The 22,259-nt window shown below is 43.3% G+C and overlaps 1 protein-coding gene across 5 annotated transcripts in view; it reads left to right on the top strand.

The window, feature by feature from the left end:
- MYO1E (myosin IE) overlaps nucleotides 1–22,259 on the top strand; it is a 143,330-nt gene that overhangs the window by 62,230 nt on the left and 58,841 nt on the right. The window contains exon 1 of one of the 5 annotated variants that reach the window (XM_068204076.1): nucleotides 2,687–2,831. The exons of the other annotated variants lie outside the window; for them this stretch is intronic. Coding sequence (XP_068060177.1) covers nucleotides 2,829–2,831 — 3 coding nt within the window. The 5' untranslated portion in view covers nucleotides 2,687–2,828. Of the gene's footprint in view, nucleotides 1–2,686; nucleotides 2,832–22,259 lie in introns of those variants that run through there. 5 annotated transcript variants of the gene reach the window in all.

Raw genomic sequence — 22,259 nt, 5'->3', positions numbered from 1 at the left:
CAGCTTTCTGAGGTGATGTTACTCTGTATGGGCAGATGCCTGAAGCCTTCTGCTGTGGTATGGTGCTACTGTGTACGGGGGAATGCTTAAAGCCTGCTGAAATGGTATGGAGGTACTCTGTATCGTGGCTGTCTCTGTGGCATGTGCTGTGATATTCCTCTTTACTCTGCTAGAACTCCTCAGTATGCAAATGTGGGATCTGCCTTTGTCAGGGATGGATTGTAGGTTCTTGGCTGGAGGAGCCTAGGCATGCAGACCATTCAGGCACACCAGCACTGACATTCAAGGGGAAATGCTTTCTCCTGCTTCTGGGCAAGGATGTTGAATAAGTATCATTCAGCTAATACAGGCAGCTTGGGAATTAGATGTTTATCATTAAAATAAGCGGAATGTTTAAAAGCATGAAAAGAATTTATTGTGAATTAGACTGTGCTTGGTCTACCCAGTGCTTAGCAAAGGTTCATGCAGATGCATAGCACCAGTTCTTTCAGCTCTGGAAATCTTGTTCAAAGTCATCTTGTAGTCCATGTAGAGTAGATGGACCCAGTAGCACACATTCATTTCAGTGAACTCAGGACCAGTTTCTTGATTAGCTGGCCAGTATGGATGCACTTTTAAACTATTCTTCCACAACCTTGTTTCATGTCATTAATGACTTGTTATAAAGATGCTTCTATGTCTGTAAACACATATATGTGTCTTTAGAAAATTAACTGGTACATTAAACAGACCCACATACAAAGCAAATAGAAAAATGTACAAAACCTGTATTGATTTTCTATCTTCTGTTGGCCCAATATACATACACTATCTGGACTCTTGCAGGACTGTTTTAACTGGTTTTTATCAGCCTCATAATTTTATGTAACACTTCCATGTTTGAATTAAATACTAGGCAAATTATTTTTGTTCTATTTCCATAAAACTGCCGTACTCACTTTCTGTAGAGAATCAAAGTGCAAAACTTATCTCTTGTGAAGTTCTGTGCACTATTAGCACTATCAGATATATTTTTGCTTTAATAGCTGTTGCAGGTCATATTTGCCACCCAGCTATTTTCTCAATGAAAATATTACCTATCTCTCCTCTCAATGTCAACCAACATCCAAGCAATCCACTGTGGAAATCCCAAACTTCACATGATCAGTAATTATACAGTGCAAGGCCAGCTGAGTTGAGAAGTGTTTTGTTTATTCTTCAAAACCAAGGATGAAACATGCCCAAAGGATGGTTGTGTTTCATCCAAGCCACCAAAGTCTGTGGGACATGAGAGGGGGCAGGCAAATAATTGAAGTTTTGTCCTATTTCTGTGTTGTGCACATCAGGGTGGTTTGAGTTTGTAACACTTGATCAGCCATGTGTTTAAATGTCTGCACCCCAGCACGCCTGTCCTGCAGTCAGAGCCGTGAGGACAAAGGCACGTGAAGAACAGCACTGTTCTTCCTCTGCACTGGCACATCGGGCTGCACAACCAGCACCTGGCTTGGAGCAACCAGAGCCGTGTTTGCCTCCAAAAAGCCACAAGTGAATCCACTTATGCCTAATCTCTAAATTACTGTGGACATGAGTCTTTATTTTGTTCATAATAACAATGAAAATTGAATACATATATTGTGTATAAACTTCTCCCTATTTTTTCCAGTAACTGCCCTTCTTTTTAATCAGAAATAAACTAAATCCCAGTACAATCTATTGGTGAAACCCAGGATCTTTACCCATTATAAGTGGTTTTCAAAGTGGTTTGGAAGCAGTATCAACATATGACTCGGAGTCTGGCTGTTGTTATGATTGTTCCATTATGTTGTTTCCATTTTATTTATATTCTTGCTTAGAAGTGGCGAGGCTTCAAGCCTGAGGTGAATCGTGTTACAGGACTACAGAAGTCAGCTTCGGGCGGGTTTATTGGTTTGGTCGCTTAGAGAGCGCAGCCCCTGGAAGTCGTACTGGTTCTGTTCTGGTCAGAACGAGCAACGTGGAGCAGGTGCCGGCTGCCTGCAGCCACCTGGGTTGTTTCGCGTCTCTGAGATGCCTGTAGGAATTGTTTCAGCATCCACCGGTGACAAGACGCATCGTACTTTCCAGTGTTTCCAGGGATTAGCAGCACCTTAGTTCTGTGGCTACGCGGGAGGAGAGCAGCACGCTTGCGGGAGTCCGGCCGCCCCCGCCCGCTTAAGGCGTGTCAGCGCTGTGCGGCGGGTGCTTCTCCCGGTGCTTCTCCCGGGGCGCTCCAGGAGCAGCGGGCCCCGGGCCGGAGAGCGCGAACCCCGCGCCGGGATTCCCTCAGGGAATGATGTCCCGGCGCGCGGCCATTGGCTGCGCTGCGGCGAGTTCTCCATTTATGGACACAGCGCCCGCGCGGGGCAGCCCCGCTCCCGGCCCCTCACCGCGCCGTTCGCCCGCCCCGGCCCCGCTCCCGGCCCCTCACCGCGCCGTTCGCCCGCCCCGGCCCCGCTCCCGGCCCCTCACCGCGCCGTTCGCCCGCCCCGGCCCCGGGCCCGGGCCCCTCACCGCGCCGTTCGCCCGCCCCGGCCCCGCTCCCGGCCCCTCACCGCGCCGTTCGCCGGCCCCGGCCCCGGGCCCCGGGCCCCTCACCGCGCCGTTCGCCCGCCCCGGCCCCGGGCCCCTCACCGCGCCGTTCGCCCGCCCTGGCCCCGGGCCCGGGCCCCTCACCGCGCCGTTCGCCCGCCCGGGCCCCGCCCCGCCGGGAGCTGCGCGCGCGGGGAGGGCGGAGCCGCTGGCCCCTCCCCTCCCCTCCGCCGGTTCCCTTCGTCCCGGGGCGCCGGCGTGTCTGGGCAGAGCCGCGGGCAGCGCAGCGCCGAGGAGCAGCGATGGTGAGCGGAGAGCTCGGCAGGGGGCCGAGCGGGGCGGGGGCAGCTGTGGCGGGGCCGGGGCCCGCGGGGCGGCGGCGGGAGCGCGGCTGTCGCGTCCTCTCGCGCGGTGCCGGGAAGGGGCCGCGGCAGCGCTCCGCGTCCCGCTCCTGGCCAGGGAGCGGTTGTGTAACAGCGCCGGCCTGTGGGAAGCCGGGCCGTGCCAGGCACTTGCCGAGGGCCGGCGGTTGCCGGCCCTGCGGACCCGGGTCGGTGCCTCCAGTCTCGTCCCGAACCCGCCCGTCCCATCGCGGGGCGCGAGCAGGGCCGGCGCCGCCTGTGGAGCACGAGCCGCGTGTGCCTCCCTCTCCCGCCGCTTGGCTTCTGAAGAGGTTTCGGAGGTCCTCGGGTAGGAGGAATCCCGCGTCAGGGGGACGCCGGGGCGTAATACAACAACAGGTGACGCCTCTGGGTCTCGGCGGGCAGAACCGCAGCCCGGCCCCGCCGTGCCCGGCGCTGCCGCCGTGCCGGGTGCCGGGGTCGCTCCGGTGGCTGTCCGGAGGCGGGAGCGCTCAGGTGCGCTGCTGAGGCGGCTCCCGAGCCCGGGAGCCGGGGCTCCGCCGCTGCTGGGGCTGTGCGCTGCTGCTTGTCACGAGGGGACGCGATGTCAGGAAAACGCCTTCAGTGCTGGACTGAGGGAAAACTGAGGTTAGGTAGGTGAAGCTGCTTTGTCTTTAGTAGTTGCCTCCTGATGATTGATAATAAGTTTCATCCTGAAGTAATCCAAATAACAATTTTGGCTACCTGTTACACAAGAACTAAGAACAAGTAGTGAAGAATCCTATGTGTTAATAAACTAGGCTAAAATCCATAACTTTTAAACAAGTAGTTTACTTAAAACTGTTCTGAAGCAGAGTACTAAAGGTCTGAGTGTTAAGATACTTGAAAAACTTCTGCAGTATTTTTGCTAAAGCTTAACTAAGGTTAAGAGTTAAAGACTGACCAGACTAATTCTCGTGTATTCAGAGCTTCACTCCCAATACCTTTTCAAGGATGCCTTTCTTATTGGCATTGCCTCTGCTTTGACTTCCTGAGGCAAGTAAAGGTGTACCTGGTTAATTCTATGTGGAACAAAATCTTTGCTTTAAATAAAGCATTGCAGAAGTTAGGAAATTAACACTTCTCTTGAAGTCAGGGATAATGATACCAACTAGCTCTTACAAAGCTGTTTTTGGTAAGGAGCTTTGATTAAGATAGGTGCTTGTGTTCCCTGGGGGTTGATTGTTTTGCCAGGTGATTCAGATCAACTCCTTAGCCTTAAATCTTTGCTCCTCAAGTACCTGCTGTGTCACAGACACCTGTGGCACACATGGGCTCGTTGGCAGAGGCTGGGTCATTGCTTAGACTGCCGACATGTTAAATGGGGTTGGAAATCTTGGTTGCAGGTGCTTCAGATATGTCTGCCTGTTACCAGTAATACTTTGAGATCAGTCTGTTAGTTGATGTGCTGTGGGGTCCATTCATTCCTTTTTAATGAAAAGTTTGAATCAAAGTAGTTTCTGTAAATACCTCTAACTAACTGGTAGCATACTCTGTGAGATTTACTTTATCAAAATAAGATAATTAATTTCTTCCACAAGATACAATTTTAGGGATGTATTCAGACAGTTACTCCCCAGCTTTTAATTTGATACTGAAGTAGTTTTTCACTGTGATATCTCAAAATAATATGAATTGCATTTTTAGATTATTGGTAAGCAATTATTACGACAAAACCAGAAAATAATGTTTTTGAAAGGGCTGCTTTTTCAAATAATTTTGCTCAAACCATTGCTTGATAAGTCATTAGAAGGTAGTATTTTGTAACTTAGTTGGCAGAAGGATTGCCTGGCAGGACTTACAGTGACTGCTGATGAACATGAATCATGCTACTAATATCCTGAAACTTTATACTTATCCTCTGTGCTGTATTAAAAACCCACATTATTCCCCTTATTTTTGTCTTAACGGTTTTGAGGTCTGGAGGGTGAAAGAAGCTGAATGTTACAAGTGTTTTGTGTTTTCTAAATTGTGTCTTTTCTGCCATATCTTCTTCACTGTAGACCTCCGAGTGACCCTTTCCTGTTCTGACAGGGTCCCAGTGCAGGGTGCTGACTCCAGCTGCTGTTGGTGCTTCTGGGCCCATCTGACTGAGCAGAGCAGATCCTGGTGCCCCTGCTCTGCCCCTGCTCTGCCCCTGCTCTGCCCCTGCTCTGCCCCTGCTCTGCCCCTGCTCTGCCCCTGCTCTGCCCCTGCTCTGCCCCTGCTCTGCCCCTGCTCTGCCCCTGCTCTGCCCCTGCTCTGCCCCTGCTCTGCCCCTGCTCTGCCCCTGCTCTGCCCCTGCTCTGCCCCTGCTCTGCCCCTGCTCTGCCCCTGCTCTGCCCCTGCTCTGCCCCTGCTCTGCCCCTGCTGCCTTCGCCAGTCCCTGCCATGGTGCACTGCCCCGCCCAGCTCAGCTGGCACGCTGCAAAGCTCTCTGCACTTAGCAACATGTCTGCTCCTTTTGGCTGGCTTATTTTTAATCCAGATCGATATCTATGTCAAGTTAACAGGGTGGTTTCAGGAGGAGATCTGCAAGCATGGAATGGGTGAGCTGTTTCATAGCTTTACATGGCAGTGCAAGGTGGGAATGAGCAACAGCGGGGCAAAACTATAGTAAAATTGACAAGACTAAGGAGCATCTGGCAGCTTGAAATTTTTCTCTTTAAATGCATCCATTTTGTTAGCTTTGTGTTTCAATGTTTTAAATTCAAAATTAAAAAATCCTAAAAGCCTCTAACAGCTTAGCTGAAGCTTTTAAGTCTTCAAAGACTGAGTATTATGTCAGTGCCAAGTAGTCCCACTCCAGTGAAGGACTCTATCCATAATATTCAGGAAGCCTCATGGTGAAACTAAGCTGGAACTTGCTCGAAAGGGAAGCATATGGTCAGCTGAACTTTATGCTCTTATACTGTGAGTTAGAACCTTCATGCCATGGGGTAGTTCATGGAGATGCATTGGAGGGTCTGGAATTGGATAGAGAATCTCTACCAGATTACAAAAATTATCCTGGACCTTTCATTTAAAGTAGCTCTTTAGTCTTCAGGGAAAGATTGTTCCCCTGAGTACTGTCAGGGGCTTTGACTCTTCTACGGATAAAACTTTGAATGTCAATCAGCAAATCATTTTCTAAGGCATATACTGCTACTATATTTAGAAAATAATCCAACCACAAAAATCAAATAAATACTCCACTCCAAGAACAACCCATCAGTGATCAACTTTGCCTGCTTTTGCATAATCTCTGTTTCAGAGTAGTTCTGCTGAGGCTTTGTACCAATTTGTTGGGCAGAGAAGGGAAAGCTCCCAAGAGAAAACAGGATGAGCGGTATCTGGATTAGCTCACAAGTTGTTGGGCAAGCCAGGGTTGTCTAATATACTTATGTTAAAAAATCCAATGTGTTTCTATGTTACCTTTAACCAGTATTTCAGTGCTAAGCAATCTTCTGTAACATTGCAGTCAGTATATGCATTTTATCTGGGCGTTCTTGCTGTCTTCTTGGTTCCATCTCTTCAGCAAGGATGGAAGGCTGATTTTTAAAAAGGAACATTTTTATAGCAGTTTGACATCAGGAGAGGGAAGATGTTTATAGCCCAGCAAGAAGCTGAGGATATCTTGATTCCATGTAGTGCCTATGAAAGTCTGCAGAATGACTGACTGGATTAGCCTGAGGGGACTTGCTGGCCTTTAGGATTCGGTCCTGAAATTGTGAATGTGTGATGAGAACAGGGACCTTATACTCCATTAAGTTTTTATTTTTCTGCAGGGAAGTCACAGGCAAGACAGTGATGCTTCTGTATTTGAAGGGTGCTTTTCTGTCTGCTGCTGCAGACAGTAGCCTAAGCTCAAACCTTGCTGTCTGCCAAATGTGGAATACTAGGGAGGGTAACAGCATGTGCTTTGCGTTATGTCTAGAGGTGCATTAATGGAAAATCTTCCAGCTATATGGTGTTTCTTTCTGGCTTTTATATGAAATATACTAAAACACAGTAGTACTTAGTGTGTTTTGTTTAGGCTTGTGTGTGTGCTTGTTTTTGTTTCTAGTTTAGACCTCTGGAATGATTACAGATGTACTGTGTATGTTAGAGCACTTTCTCAGAAGACACTAATGTATGCAGAATGTTACTCAAATGCAACTTTTGCAGCTGAAAACTGAACCTGTGATTGTGTATGTATATCTTAAGTAATCCTCTCATCATCTCTTTTGCCTTCCAGGTGTGTTTTTTTCTGTTCTACATACATAACTAATTTATTGTGAAGGAAATGGGGTGGCAATGCTATTAGTAGTTGAAACGAATTATTCGAATTATTCGCAGCCACTTTCTCTTAACTTAAAGGAATAACATTCACCAGTCTCACTGCCTTGTTATTAAGGCATTGCTGCACATGTGGCATGGATGAAATTAAAACGAGTTTTGTCATGGTTAGCATATGGAATGTTAAACTTTTACGAGTTTTTAGTAAAATCTTAGTAATGTTCCCATCTTAACATGGAAAGGAGGTTACCTTGCTTGAAACACTAAAAAGTTGTACATCTCTTTACAGAACTGTTATTATCACCTTTTGTAATAATTTAAATTAATTTGACTTTATAAATACCAGTATATTCTCTTCTCAGTTGTAGGAGTTAGTCTAAAAGTTGTAGGAGTTAGTCTAAAAGTCATTGATCTAAATGGTCGTGCATTGCTGTATCCAAGGTATATTATAAAGAATAAGGTTTTGGTACTCGTAATTTCAGCATAAGGAATATGAAATTCCTAGATGCTTGGATTTGTATTCTAGTATAGTATGCATTTGTAGATTAATGATACTGATGTATAGAACATGTAAATAAACATCTTCAGAGACCCAGAAGAATCTTTTGTATTAATAAAGCCTAAATTAATCACTGCATGTTGTGATGAGGAAGGGAGCAAAAAGATAGGTGGTTTTTCCTCCTGGGCTCCCAGTCTTACTTTGCCAGGCTAACCCTGGGAGTGAGTTTTCTGTAGTTATCTGAAGAGTTCTGACACAGATCATTGTGGTTCTGCTGATGCAGGCCAGCCTGGGACTGGCCTGCATGTTGTCAGGCTTTTGCTTCCCTTTGGTTCTGGTTATTACCACAATAAATGGCTTATAAATGATAAATTCCTCTGCTTTCCTTTTCAGTTTCGTAAAACACTCTTGTAATGCAATCCCTCAGTCTTCTTTTTTTAGGAAGCTGCATTCCAGATCTAGGTGGTGTGTGGCTACTGAAAGGCATTAAGAACTGTGTTAGAAAGGGATTTTGCACCTAATTAACAAGGGTTTTGTTCTGGGAGTTAAGCGTGCTAGACGAGAAGCAGTAAAATTGAAGCAGTTTTTGGAACTGGGATTTGGAAAATATTTCAGTTCCTGTGCAAGCACAGAAATCTAGGAATAGGCTTTGGTAAGAAAGGGTTGGCTTGCATTACTGCTAGCTCTTTGAATTAAGCCCCTTTGTAGTATCTAAACTCACCATGAATATAAGAAGGAAAGTTTACCTCAGCACAAAAGGCTAAACCTTTCAGGGAAGATCATACAAAGGTTCTCTCATGCATTTTCTCATATGTTGGAGGCCATTCACTTCTTCACTACCTATGGTCTGCCAAGAAGCTTTTCTGGTTGATGCTGGTCACTAGCAAATGACCAGCATTGTTTTCAACTCTGATTGAAGTGGATTTTTGTACTGCCTTTGTATGGGGAAGTATTCCAGGTGTATGGGGTGCCTGCTGATCTTGGAACTGCTGTAGTCAGAGGACTCTGGATAGCTATAGTGTGTTGTTTGGCTTTTATAATTTCTACTGTGGCTGTAAAAGTATTTGTAAATATCAGAGAAATATGGCAGGAAGTAAACAAGAATTTTCAGCTGTCTCTGAGGCCTTGCTCAGACGTTCACCTCAGCCTCCTGTGGCACTCCTGGGGCAGCTTGAGTGTGAGGAGCTGTAATTTAGTCAGACCTTCCTGGGCTCCCTTCAGTCTTTCCCATCTCCTACTCCCTTCCCCACATTCCTGAGATGCCAGTTACTGTCCTGCCCAGGAAGTACATTGTCACTCCTCTCCTGACTCATCCTCATCTTCTAGCTTTCCTATCCTCCACCTACTGCTTCCCTCCCTCACTTGTACAAAACTGTGACTACCCCCTGGGGAGGCCAGGTGTGCAGTCAAGTCCTGGCAGTGCATGGGATCTGTTCTCTCTGCTTGACTGAGTCATTGCTGTGATCAGAAAAGGTGTCTTGGTCTACAGCTTTTCCACACACTGAACCTCACATGTGTTTTCTGCCCCTTCTGTTAAATATGCTTCGTATAAATGTGTAAATAGCTTTTGCGGTGTCCTCTACACAAGTGAGTAAATCTAAACCCAAGATTCCATAATGTAAACAGCCTAGGAAGAAGGGTGGTCAAGGTTTTTTTCCAAAGACACAGCAGCATTTAATTGACACTAAAACCACTCATGGATTGGGTTCATAAATTATAAAGTGTAATTTTTACAAAATTATGAATTTATTTTTTTTAGTTGAAACTGAAAATACTTCTTTAAACAAAACAAATGTGAGAGCTGACAAGGAAAGCAGTGTTGGCAATTGGAGCATGAGTCAGAGCTATCAGAAGTGATGCCTTTTGGGAAGCCTACTTACAAGGTGCTTTTAAAGTACAAAGGCTTATCTATTAACATAACTTGCTGAATGTGAAGTTGAAAGTTAAAGCCAGATATTAGCAGGTCTTGAGTATAGTTAGTGATCAACACTGTCCTGTAAGCCTCAAAAGGATTATAAAATAGGTCTGGTGCTCTGCTCTCCTGTCATGTGTGATTTTTCAGCTGCAAGACATGTCTGGTGAAAGCCACTGCTGGCTTTCAGGGGATCAGTGAAATGGCTTTGGGATGGAGTGATGACAGATGTTTTTCTCTAGACTCCTTCAAAAAAAGGGGACATAAATAGTTTATGCAAAAACATGTGCTTCTAGAAGCTATTTTCATGCTTTTTTCAGCAATCTGAAGTCTAAATGAGAGGTTTTTGTTGGCATCCTTCAAAGAGGATTAGCAGTCTCGTAGTGACTTGCTGCACTTGTCCCTGTACAGGAAGTGTGGGGCTTTTTTTCTGTGCCAGCTCAGAACCACTCACTGAATCACTGTCATCAGCTGAGCCTGAGTCTGTAACCACTTCTTGGTCAGCCTTGTCTAATTTAAGTGTTGAAGTCATACTCAAGTCTGAACAATGCACCCTGATACCCTTTATAAAACAAGCAAAATGTTTTCAACAGCTTTAAAGTCTTTCCTGCTTGTGTCTTATAAAATATGCTGCCTGGTGTTTGATCTTGCACCTTAGGACAGTCCTCTGTTTTCAGTCTGACATTCCACAACATTTGTGATGCTTTAATTCTAGGCAGTTTACCAATGCACACTTATCTTTTGCAGTGATTGATGTCTTTTCCTGTGCTTTGAGTTGGATATTGCTAATAGCAGAAATACAGAAAGATGGAAGCTGGAACCTCTTGTTAGTAATAGATTTGCAGTGCCAAGCGGTAGTCAAGAACTTGTCTCATCTTGTTTTGTTTTGTTTTTTTTTTCCTGCCTTGAAGGATACAAGTCTGCACAAATGCCTAAGTGCTTCCAAATTTGCTTTTGCAATAACTTCCAGCGCTATGTTATTCACAGTTTTGTGCAGAAGTGTGCAGATGCAAAGTGTGCTTAATGCTGCCAAGGCATTTGGAGTCCCTGGCGCTGTGAGCCCTGGACTCTTTGATAGCTCATTTGGTGTGGAAGTACTACAGCTCTGAGGGGTAGCAGGAACATTCAGAGGGCAAAAGTTTATCTAGGTATTGTAAACATCTTTTGAGCTTTTGTGCTGCTTTGGGCACACACTGGCATGTTTGCCTCCCGATCACTTGGGTTTTGGACTTATTGCAGGTGTTCTGATGTGTGAACCAGAAAATACTTTTGCTAAGTGGAAGCAGTGTTTGTGGGGCATATTGAAGGAGAACTTTGGTTAAACCTAATCTGAAAAGCTATTTCATGGAACTCAAAAGCAAGTGCATACTTTAAAATATTTCTTTATTCTTTCAGTATTTGAGGAGCATTTGATTTGTCCAGTTATTAATTCTGCAAGAATTTGTTTTCCTCTACTGATACTACTGATACCCACCTGTATTCAGTACATACCTAAAGAAAGAAAAATGTGCAAAAGTATTTATTACAGTAATTTAAAACAGTCATACTACAGATAAATTTAATGAGGAATTAAAGATGTGGTTAGATTAATTCCAGAAAGGATATAAATCCATTCTTGCTTTCAGAGCACAGAGGTATAAGCTGTCTACATAGTCTGAATTAGTAGATAAATCAACGGTGTCTTCTAGTAAGGTAAAAGAAACATGGATTTTGCATAATTATTTCTGCTGTTTAGCTAAATGTAGATTATATTTTTGAAGGAAACAGTGATACGATGAAATCATCTAGGAAAAAATAATTAGTCATGGAAATCCATGGTTATATTAGACCCTTTTATCATACTTAGTTCTGTATTTTTTGTTGACTCTTGATAGTGCAATTTTTATGAGAGCAGGTTAACTTAATATACTACTCCTGTCAGGAAACCTCTGATAATTTTCCTACCAAAATTTGAATTAAATATTTGGCTACAATGAAAGCTGATATATTACTAAGCGTGATTTTATTACATGTAGCTTCTGTACCATGAAATATTCCACTTCACATGTAAACTTGATTAGTTCCTGAATTCTGAATTGGCTGAATCCAAGAAAACAAATATTTGACTTGGCCAATTAAAATATAGTATGTCCACTAAGAACAGAATTACTTCAGCTGGATTTATTTTCTCCACTTAAAAGCTGTGCCTTACTTGCTGTCATGTTACGACTGGATGCTGTGTTGTTGGTAGTCTCCAAAGCCTTTTTCAGTGCTTCCCCTCAAGTATACACTGGGAACTGCTATATTGGTTAGTAATTGCTAGATTCAGCAAACCAAAGTTTCCTACAAAAACATTCTGGTCTGTGCAGTAGAAAAGCAAAAATAGCTTCTCAGAGTAGGGCAATTTGGATGTGTTCAGTTTTGATCCTGGCTGGTTTTTGTGTATCCTGCAGGACTTGAGTAGACTGAAGGATGGTGCCTTTTTGGAATTGATTGGCCCTGGTGGCGCAGGAAGTATCAGCCCCCTATGGAGGAGAGCAGTGTGAACCTGCTGAGAAATCTGTTGCAAAAGAGCTAAAAATGTGTAATTCTATGCTGAGCTGTAGCCAGACTGCTGGCCATTATTTGCTCTGCTGTGGCTGTTGGCTTTGCAAGCATCTCTTCCTGCTTTTTCCCGGGGTAGCTGGAAGTTCATAATCCCAGCTGCCTGCAGCCACCTTTGCTGGGTGCACTGGTGCACAGTGCTGCTGTGAGGAGGGATGTTCTTCTCCCAGCTGAGGCTGGGACTCCGCAGCCTCTTGGGCGTTTAGTGGCCAGTACTTGCCAATGGCTGAGGGCAGAGTCCCAGCAGGAGCAGTGGTCAGAGCCCTTCAGGACCCAGGGACTCTGTTGGTGGTCTGCATTATAGGAAGAGACTGCCAGCAAATAGAGGTTGGAGTAACTTCTACAGACTCTGCTATTTGGTATGGTTTTTAAAGAAGGATTAGACTTGACTCAGGAAAAAAGTGAACTGGGATGCTTTGTAACAAATTCTGTTATGGCTCTGTGTATGTCTGTGGAGGTCTGAGCTGAGGTCTGGCCTTTAATGAGCAAAATCTTGAGCTCCCTTTGAGGCAGAGTTGGGAGTGGGGAGAATGACTTCATTGTAGGAGAGGCCCCTGCTTTTGCTGTTTTGCTGTGCTTTAGTTGTTTTTTGTCTCAGCATTGAGTTGCAACCACAGAGTTTGAAGAATGAATGTTTTCAGGTGAGGAGGAAGGCAGGGATAGGCCTTCAGCAGAGCAAGTCAGGTCAGAAGTGTACCTACAAGTGAAAGAGGACTTGGCAGTACCTGAGTATCCAGTATCTGAAACTTGAGATAATGTTGAGTACCTGTTTCTAATGACTGAGCCTGGTTTCTTAAGCAGCTTAGATAGTTGTCTGTAACTGTCACTCTTGTCTCTCAGAATTCTGTAATATATACCTGCATAGCAGTAAGGGACTTGATTCAGTGTATTGGAGAAAATAAGAATTTGCCTAATTTGATACTTGCTTTGAATAACAAATCAGCATATATTCTGGTATGTGTTCAGCAAAACTTATATTTGCTAAAACTGAAATGGCTTCTGTTGTGATTTTGAAAAGTATATACAATAAAGGAGATTAATCTGATCTAGCTTGAAGCTGCCTTCAAGCACATAGAATATGTGTTCTTTGTAGCCTCCAGTGACTTTGACCTCAGTCTCAGGAATATGTAATGAAGTGCGAGGCTACAAAGAGGTTGAACTTCAGTAGCACAGAGAGAATGGATGAATTATTTCACACAGACTATTGGTAACTGGCAGTTCTAATGTTGAAAGGAGTACTTGGTTTGCCAGTACCAGTGTCAGTCACCCAGCTGACTGCTACAGGAGTCTTAACTGCTGTTCCCATGAGTACTGTTTGTTAAAGCTTTTCTAGTGGTAATAGGAATTCTGGTTCCAGGGTTCTTAATGCCTGAAATACCAGCACACCCAGTCCACAGAGACCTGATCTCAATATGCAGAGTAAGTTCATGACCAGCAGTGGTTTCTTCCTGTCGTTTGTGTTTTTATTCTTGGTACATTCTAGGAGCACTTGAGAGGAAGCAGGGCAGTGGCTACTTATCCCCATATTTGGTATTGTTCTAGACAGAGTGGACATCCCTCACTAAAGGAGAGAGGTGATACAGTGTTCCTGGGCAACCTAACCTGCCTCCAGCCATGGCTTAATCCTGGCAGAGTCCCAGGGGTCGGTTTCCTTTGCCGCTGTGCACGGTGCAGTTTCCTGCCCGCAGTTACAGTGGTGGTCGGTGGCACTGGTGGGGTCCCTTAAGATAGGTGGGCCTGACTCTTCCCAGTACTAAAAGCTTGTATTTACATGGTTACAAATCCTTGTTCTCCAGTGGAGCTTCCATTGGTTTACACATGAGTAGTGGTGTATTTTGTGTTGTAAAGAGTTGGAATTAGTGAGTGTTACTGAGTACTTTAGTGAAATGAGCACTTAAATATTTAACTGTGGAAAAGGAAACAATATTTAGAACATCAACTTATTTGCATCTCCTAACTTTCTCCTTGGTATTTTTCCTGAGACTTTTACTGGAAAGGGCTCATGTCTTCTGTACAGATATTTAAGGGTGAGGCAAGTACCCCAAGCCCTAAATCTGCTTTCTTAAATAGTCACTATTAAAGCTGTGTTGGGAAAGAAGCAAATACAATATTTGCTTACAATAATTTCAGAAAAGCATTTTAATCACTGACAGTGTAGGCACTAGTTCCTGCTGGAATGGCTGGCTACCTTATCTGGTGGCTACCTTATGTGCTTCCATGCAATTTACCAGTAAAAAGACAAACTAAGGACTGCAGAAATTAATCTTTATTTTTTTAGTCCTGAGATTGACCTTTTCTTGTTCTCAATTATAGCAATCTGTACTTGAACTGAGACTAAATTTCAGCTGCATGTGTCAGAATGCCTAAAATTAATCCTTTATGGACACAGTCTTGACAGAACTAAAACCCTCCAGTTCTGAATAAGAAAGGAATGTCTGAAAACGATCCAGAAGAATAGAACGTAATAGAGAGTTTTAAATCCCCGTTTCAGTGCCACAGGATAAGTTTATAGACTTGAACAACTGTTTTTTTTTTTTTTTTTTTCCCAGAGCTGAGCATTTCTTTTGGGGAGAGGAATTTAAGAGCTGTTTATTCTGAAAAGAGGCTTAACGGTGTGAAAGCTGACAAGTGCTGAAGCAAGTGTGTTTGGGCTGTACTGACAGTACAGGCTGTACCCTGAGATTATAGACAGGTACTTCATAAACCACTGGGGATGCTCTGATGGATGTTCTGAATGTGGTAGTTTGTAATGGAGGAGTGTGTTACCACAGTTAATGAATTAGTCATGAAGAGCTATTTCGTCTGACACACCTCGAGAGTGTTCACCTACTGAAATCAGGTTTTCTTTTGTTCAGGTCATTTCTTAATGCTACAGCAGGCTGAGGTGTTTTTGCACCTGAGGCCATTAGGTGACTTTTTCACTGGACTTGTCCCATCTGTGGGTCTGTTCTGAGACAGACAGAATACATTTAAAATGCAGCAGTCAACAGGCTTTACCCTGCAGCTCTGCGGGGGGGCTTCTCTGAGTGTGGCTGCAGTCCAGTCTGGGACTGGGAGGGACAAAGCAAGCAAAACTGGTCCTGTCAGTTTGACTGTGACCCACCTGTTGTGGTTTGTACTGGGTCTCTGATACTCTCAAATGGTTAAATAGCTCTTAACTTAGTGGCGGGGGTGGGGGGAGACTTGAATTAAAAAAAAAAAAAAAAAAAACAGTATTAAGTTTTACTGTTCTAGAAGCACTTAAGATGCTGGGGAGTTCTTCCTAGTCTGCACTTCAAAATATGTAGGTGGAGAGTCAGTAATTGTGATGTTACCTACCTGTGGTGAGGTAGCTATGGTCATTCATTTTACATCTGAAGCAGACAACATATAGGAAGAATATACATTTTTATTTCAAGGTTATTTTGCCTGGTAACTACACTGAGATCTTAAAGTTAGAAGTCAAGGTTGTTATGGTGTTTGTTTTGGATTGTTTTTTTCCCCCAAGCCTTTGAAAATATTTTATCATACTCTTTACAGGTGTGGAGTAGTAGGTTAACTATAAAATACTAATCCTGTTGCTGTTTGCTCATTGATAGTGCAGGTGTACAAACAGGAAAAGAAAAAAACAAAGGGGAAATTAATATCATCTGATTGCTAAAACAATGAAGCTCAAATATAGTAGCTAAAATTATGTTCAGGCTGGTAACAGGATACAGTGAACAATGAAACTACATTCTGTAGCTAATTGTGTCCTTTTAGGGCTTGTTTTGGAATTGTACTTGACCAATTGAAATTCTTCAGGGGAGTAGAAGTCATCCTCATTTAAATTAACCAACCTACTTATTTTGCATCACACCTCAATGAGATGGCTAGGCTCTTATTTTTCTTTTATTTTGGAAGACTTTGGAGTATATTCAAGAACTATAACTAGTTTTTGGTTTTTTAAGGTGGTGTTTTAAGTCAGGGCAGGTCAGGACACTGTAAGTATTAGAACTGGCAGGTGGGGGAGATACTTTTCTGTTGTTCTATCCATTTACTACTACAGCTGTAGTACAACATACAGTTTTGCCCCCTTACTCCTTTTCTGCCTTCCAGTCTCTAGTGTGACAGTGTGGGAGAACCTCCCCAAGTACCAAGCTGTGCAGAGCCTTTGTGATCCCTCTGTGGGTGGTGTTTTGTTCTAGTGCCATTTTGATAAGGATGGAGTGGGGAATACATCTGAGGCATGTCCCTAACAGCTGCCTTGGACTGTGTTGTGGAGCTGTTCTAGGAGCCTAAGTTAACTGTAGGGTGAGAGAGGGCTGGAATCCTCTGCTGGTTTTGGCAGATGATACGTGCAAACTATGTTGTGCCCCCTGTGAGGGAAATGTGACTTGGTCCACAGTAGGCTGAGTGACAGAACTTTCTCAAACAGGGAACAGAGTAAGGGAAATAAGTCTAAGAGGGAATGGTGGAGTGGTCTGGGCTGGCAAGATGACGGGAGCCTAGTCTGGTCCAGGAGAGCTGCTTCCAATTTCCATGTGGAGTTCTGCTCCTTTAGCTCTACCTTAGTAGTGCTCTTTCCTTCTGTTTATAAGCCTTTAATATTGCTGACGGAATTGGTTCAGTCTGACACCTTCTCTGATTCTAACCTTGTATGGGAAATGTCCTCCTACCCACAGATCAGCCATGTGGCTTTGAAATACTTGCCTGAATCTGGTCTTAGCTCTCACCTTCTACAGTTGCCTTTCTTATGCCTTCCCTTCTGCATCTTTAACTCTCAGCAAGCCTTTGCAGAGGTCTTTTGCCTTCAGCTGCAAATGCCAAAGGACATGATCCATTTCATTACAGGCTTTCAGGGTGATTTAGGGGGTTTATCCCTCAAATGTTATCTCTAATGATGTAACGTGATGTCTAAGTTATGCTTTTACTAGTGGTTGTAAACAGGTTTAGGCTTGCTCAGGCAATGGTCTGTGTAAACATTGGATCATTTTTCTGGTCCTTTTTAAAGTGCAGATTTTCCTGGTAGTACTTCATTGCAAGTTTCCCTGCAGTATGTATGTTGTATAAAGACAAAGAAGTTCTATTTTGTACTTTGCAGTAAGGTCATGGAGATGAACGTGCACATACAGGTGTACATTTGTAGTTCATGTACATGTTTATGTGAGTGTCATCTTATTACATAAATGCCTGTATATGGAACATGGGACTTTAGCAGTACATTACAAATAACTTTTTATTTTGTAGTAGTCCTTAAAGTTACTGCAGTCTAGTGTTGGACAATTTTTCAAAGTACAATAAAAAATACCAATAATTGGTACATGAGCACTAAATAGGCAGAACATCCCTGAGCATAGATTCTAGTAGAAATCTGTGGAATAGCTGGTGTTAGGTTTTGTCTATATCCCACAGACCACAAGTGTGTGTTAGAAGATAGAGGAAAGCCTTTCTGTCATGCAAGCTGTCACCAAATGATTTAATATGTAGAGCATTTCTGAACCTGCTGTCAACACTATCTGGAAGCAATACAGCTGGTTTACAACTGGACTCAAATTTTACTTGCAAAATGTTCCATGGCACCTTTTTTCATCACAAATAACCAAAACCTCTGAAACTTTATTTGCAAGGTGTTGTCCTTTTGCTAAACTGGCAATTACTAACTCATCCATGATTAAATTACTACTGTTGGTCTCTAAAAATCTGGGCTTTACCTATACAAGTGGTATGTAAATCAACCCTTGCTAAACATTGAGATTTGACAGCAGCAAATTGCAAAGCAAGATAGCTGCAGGCTGCCTCCTGTTCCACTGTGTTTTAGCAGGAAAAAAATTATTCTGGCAGTCAGACGTTGCACAAGGAGTATGCAGAAGCACATCTGCTTATCTAGTAGACTGATTCTTTAATCTACAGATTTTAAGAGATGCTTTCATTAACTGGATGAGACATGCTTAGTTGCATAACATAGTTGTTCAAATTAACGTTTTGTAGGGGAAAGAAAAACGCACAGGCAGATGGCTTGGATGGTTGAAATCACCGCACACATGCCCGATGTGTGATTGTATTTTTTCACATATGATACATAGAACTCTGTGTGTTTTGTAGAAAACAAGCTTTTCTCACTTGTGCTCAGATTTATTTGAAGTATGTACAGACTGGAGAGTGAGAGGCTGGAGAGCTGTACCGTGGAGGAACCTGGAGTCCTGGTTGATAGAGAGTTGAACATGAGCGCAGCCACGAGGAGGGCCAGGCTGCTGGGGGCATCAGCCCGGCATCACCAGCCAGACAAGGGGGGAATTGTCCTGCTCTGCATTGGGGCAGCCTCACCTCCAGTGCTGGGGGCAGTTAAACCCCACATATATAAATATGTGGTGTATGTGTGTGTATGTATATATATATATACACACACACACCCCACATATTTATATCACAGTATTGAGCTGTTTGAGTGTCCAACGCATGGCATGAAGATGGTGAGGGGAAGCTGTGTGAGGAGCATCTGGGGAGCTAGGTCTGTTCAAGCTGGAGGAGACTGAGGGAGACCTCACTGCAGGTACAGCCTCCTCAGGAGGGGAAGAGGAGGGGCTGACAGTGATCTTTTTGCTCTTGTGACCAGTGACAGGGCCTGAAGGAATGGCCTGAAGTTGGGTCAGGGGTGGTCTAGTTTGGACATTAGGGAAAGTTTCTTCACCCAGAGGGTGGCTGGGCACTGGAACAGGCTCCCCAGGGCAGTTGTCACAGCACCAGCCAAAGTTCCAGGAGAGTTTGACCAACATTCTCAGGCACATGGTGGGATTCTTGAGGATGTGCTATACATGGAGCTGAACTTTTGTGGATCCCTTCCAACTCAGGATATTCTATGATTCTATGGCTTTAGCAGGCTTTTTGAGAATGGGAATGAGACTCCCAAACCTGTATTGCTAAATGACCAACCTCAGAGCTTCAAATCCCACCTGATTTACCGAAAGGGCTAAAGCATTCTGTGTCTTGTGCCTTTACTCCCTTTTCCAGCACATGCTTTAAGTCCCATAGGGCATGGTGCTCTCAGGTGACCTCGGTGGGCCCCACTTGCCAGTGGTGGTGCTACACCTGGCAGGACTGAAGCAGTCGGAGGTGATGTGGCTGTGAACTGTGAGCTTTTGCCTAACTTCACTCCTGTGTTGCAGCTGCCTCTGAATACTTCACTAACATGCGAAAATGTGAGAAATGCAATCCAAAACCAAACAGACTTTCAATAAGTTAAACTGAAATGAAATCAATAGACATCTGAAATACTAGAATAAGGTCTTACAGTACTGCATATAAAAACTTAATAGGAAACTCTGGAGTGGGGTTATTAATCTACCTATTAAAAAGCCAAACTAGATGAGGCATTCCAGTGCACGAAGGCTTTGGGTTATGTTTCTGCATTTAAATGCAACAGAGCCTACAGTAGGGGTTATTTTGTGTTGCTTGTAAACAATTTACATATTTTAATAAAGAACAGTTTCTGCCACTGTGTTCTTTTTTATTTTGAAAAAAATGTAAAGAGAAAACCTCAAGGTTTTCCTTAACATAGGTGATTCTGATAGCTTTCATTAATTGGATTATTAACAAGGAGTGACTTTGAAATACTAAAAATTGTATTCTCAATGGCAACATAGCAAAGACTCACAGATTGGTTTAGCTGCTGGCAGCCTTCATACCTTGCTTGTTTAAAAAAAAAATCTGGGTAAGGAGTTCATCTTATCTTGTTTGATTTGGACTTATTTGACTTAGTTTTGTTGATACTCTTTTGTCCGTGTTTGTGTAAAGTTATCTTGGAAGATATTTGAAGATCCAACTCTGTAAGGAGTGGAACATATTGTCCTTCATTTCAGTGAGACAGATTAGATGGAGTCTGTAACGTAGGATTTCAGTTAGTCACCTGAAATGTGCAGACAAGGAGGAATACGTAAGATGTGTGGATTGTGTCCTTTTTTTAAAATTTATTTTTTATAAAGGACACTATGCTTAAAAACAGATAGGCTGCCTCAAAATTGTCTTTCTGTGCAGTCCTGCAACTGATAATTTGCCTAAATACTTTTTGCAGAAGCAAATGGTTTTCTTCTCAACAAAACCCTACTAGGCATAAATAAAAGTGGCAAGTTATTACAGATACCTGGATATTTCATGATTATTTATTTTTTAATTGTGTGTTCATAATTAGAAGAATTTTTGTTTTGAAAGCCTCAATGAGTTTCAGTATTTTAGATGTTGAATAATTCATGATGAACTTTGTTTACACACTGTTTATGTCCCAAAGAACCTCAAGCAACTTATTAAAAAAAGACTTTACCACATTCCTTTATTCAGAATTATCCTCTGGTTGATTACATTTGGCAAAATCTAAGCAATGTTTATGTAAAGACTCGTACTCTGCTGAGCCTCACTGAGGGATGCCTGAATCCAGGTCAGGATTGGGAGCTGCCTGTCCTGGATCATGCTCAGGAAGCCCTGAGCCCTGCATACCCACGTCTGCAGAAGCCAAAGGCCAGCTGAGACAAGAATGAATAGTGCTCACGGGTAAAAGGGACAAACCCGGGCAGCTGGGTAGTAGCAGAATAAAAGAATGATCTTGGGCAGCTTGAAAATGGAGCAAAACTCTTGGTCCCTTCCAGCAGTTACAGTAAAAGCCCTGGAAATGTGTCTGCAGGTTTAGGATTATCCAAATGCTAATACAGCATGTTCAGCCCTTAGTCAGCATTGGGGAAGCCTGTAAAAAGTGTCAATGTTTTTTAAGAAGTTGGTTTTGGTATTGATCCTGGAATGTTCCCAACATTTCTTGTTTTGCTTCTGATTCTCATTCTGACTTAGAGGTGCCTTAGTGTTTCTAGGTCAGGTGTGAGGAAGGCAAAGGAACAAGTGTAGAAGGAAACTGTATTGGAACAATTTGTCAAAGCTAATGAGAATTCTGCATAGAGTAGTTAGTTAGAAATAAGGTGAAGTTGGACTGCAGTGGGTACCTGTTCATGGAGTCTGGCTGTCCCCCTGTGTGCCTCGCTCCCAGCCCTGGTGCTCAGTCGGGGCTGTGTGGCAGCACTGCACCCTTACCTGGTACAGCCTAAAGGCATGGCTGCTGGTATTGCGTTTGGGTTGCTCTTTTAGCACACCACTTAAAATTGTAATTCTGTTAGGCAAGATGGAGTCAAAGGCAGCATTTATAGCGTGCTTGGAAGGTCTTGATGGGGTCATAAAGACTACCTTGTTTATCAAGCTGTCATGTGAGCTTGGAAAAAGCAGTTTCAGTGCAAGTTACTTTGTAAGCCAGAACTTTATTTTTTAAACACAAATCTTGCATGTAATATGAAATGTAGAAAAAGGTGAAGTTGCTTTACGGACCTCAGCAGTGTAATGAATTGCAGCAGCCAAAAGTTAATGGATTTTGATAATCTGAGCACCTGTTCATGTCCAGGTTGTTTGGGATGGAGGGAATGAGACATTATTCACTGAACAGTTGTATTGTCTGAATCAGAATATTATGCTTAGATGAAAAAGGAATTCAGTTGGTTTTAGTTTATATTTTAATTCAATATTATTTCACTTCAGTGGGTTTGAGTCAGAGGTCTGAAATTGAATGAGTCCAGAAGTTGAAAGCAAGGTACATCACAAGCGTTTAAGTTTAATGTGGGTTTGTGAGAAAGTGCTGCAAGCCAAAATCTTCAGCTACAGTTCAGCATTTGAGACTTAAATTGTTGTTCTCCATTTCCCCAATTTTGAAACCTTGTGATTTAGCTTGAATTTCACCTGTTCTGGGTTTTCATTATGAAGTTTAGCATTTTGCTAGACACATAGAAATGGGAAATTAAAGGGAAAAGAAAATGCAGCATCACACTGCACCACTACAGAGGTTCTTTTAAATAAAACTAGGATATTGATCTGCAATGGTCTGCAGCAGTTTCTCCTCAAAGCTGACACTTGGCTTTTTACTTGGTTTCCCCTTTAACAGAAATCGTTGGAATCTTATGTATATTTATGATGCTGATGCTGAATTGCAAGGCCTAAAAGGCATTTAAATGTGGTCGTTTGCATAGTGCTGCCAAGTCAGTGATAAAGGCTTTGTGAAACAGCTTTGGCTGGCATCTGTGCTCTGAGCTTAGTTATGCCAATACAAGGTCTATGAGACTGGATCTAACAGCATGTCCTG

This window comes from Anomalospiza imberbis, chromosome 13 (assembly GCF_031753505.1).
Source record: "Anomalospiza imberbis isolate Cuckoo-Finch-1a 21T00152 chromosome 13, ASM3175350v1, whole genome shotgun sequence".
NCBI classification, from domain to species: domain Eukaryota; kingdom Metazoa; phylum Chordata; class Aves; order Passeriformes; family Viduidae; genus Anomalospiza; species Anomalospiza imberbis.
The sequence above is the reverse complement of the archived record's forward strand: the minus strand, read 5'-3'. Positions and strand labels throughout refer to the sequence as shown.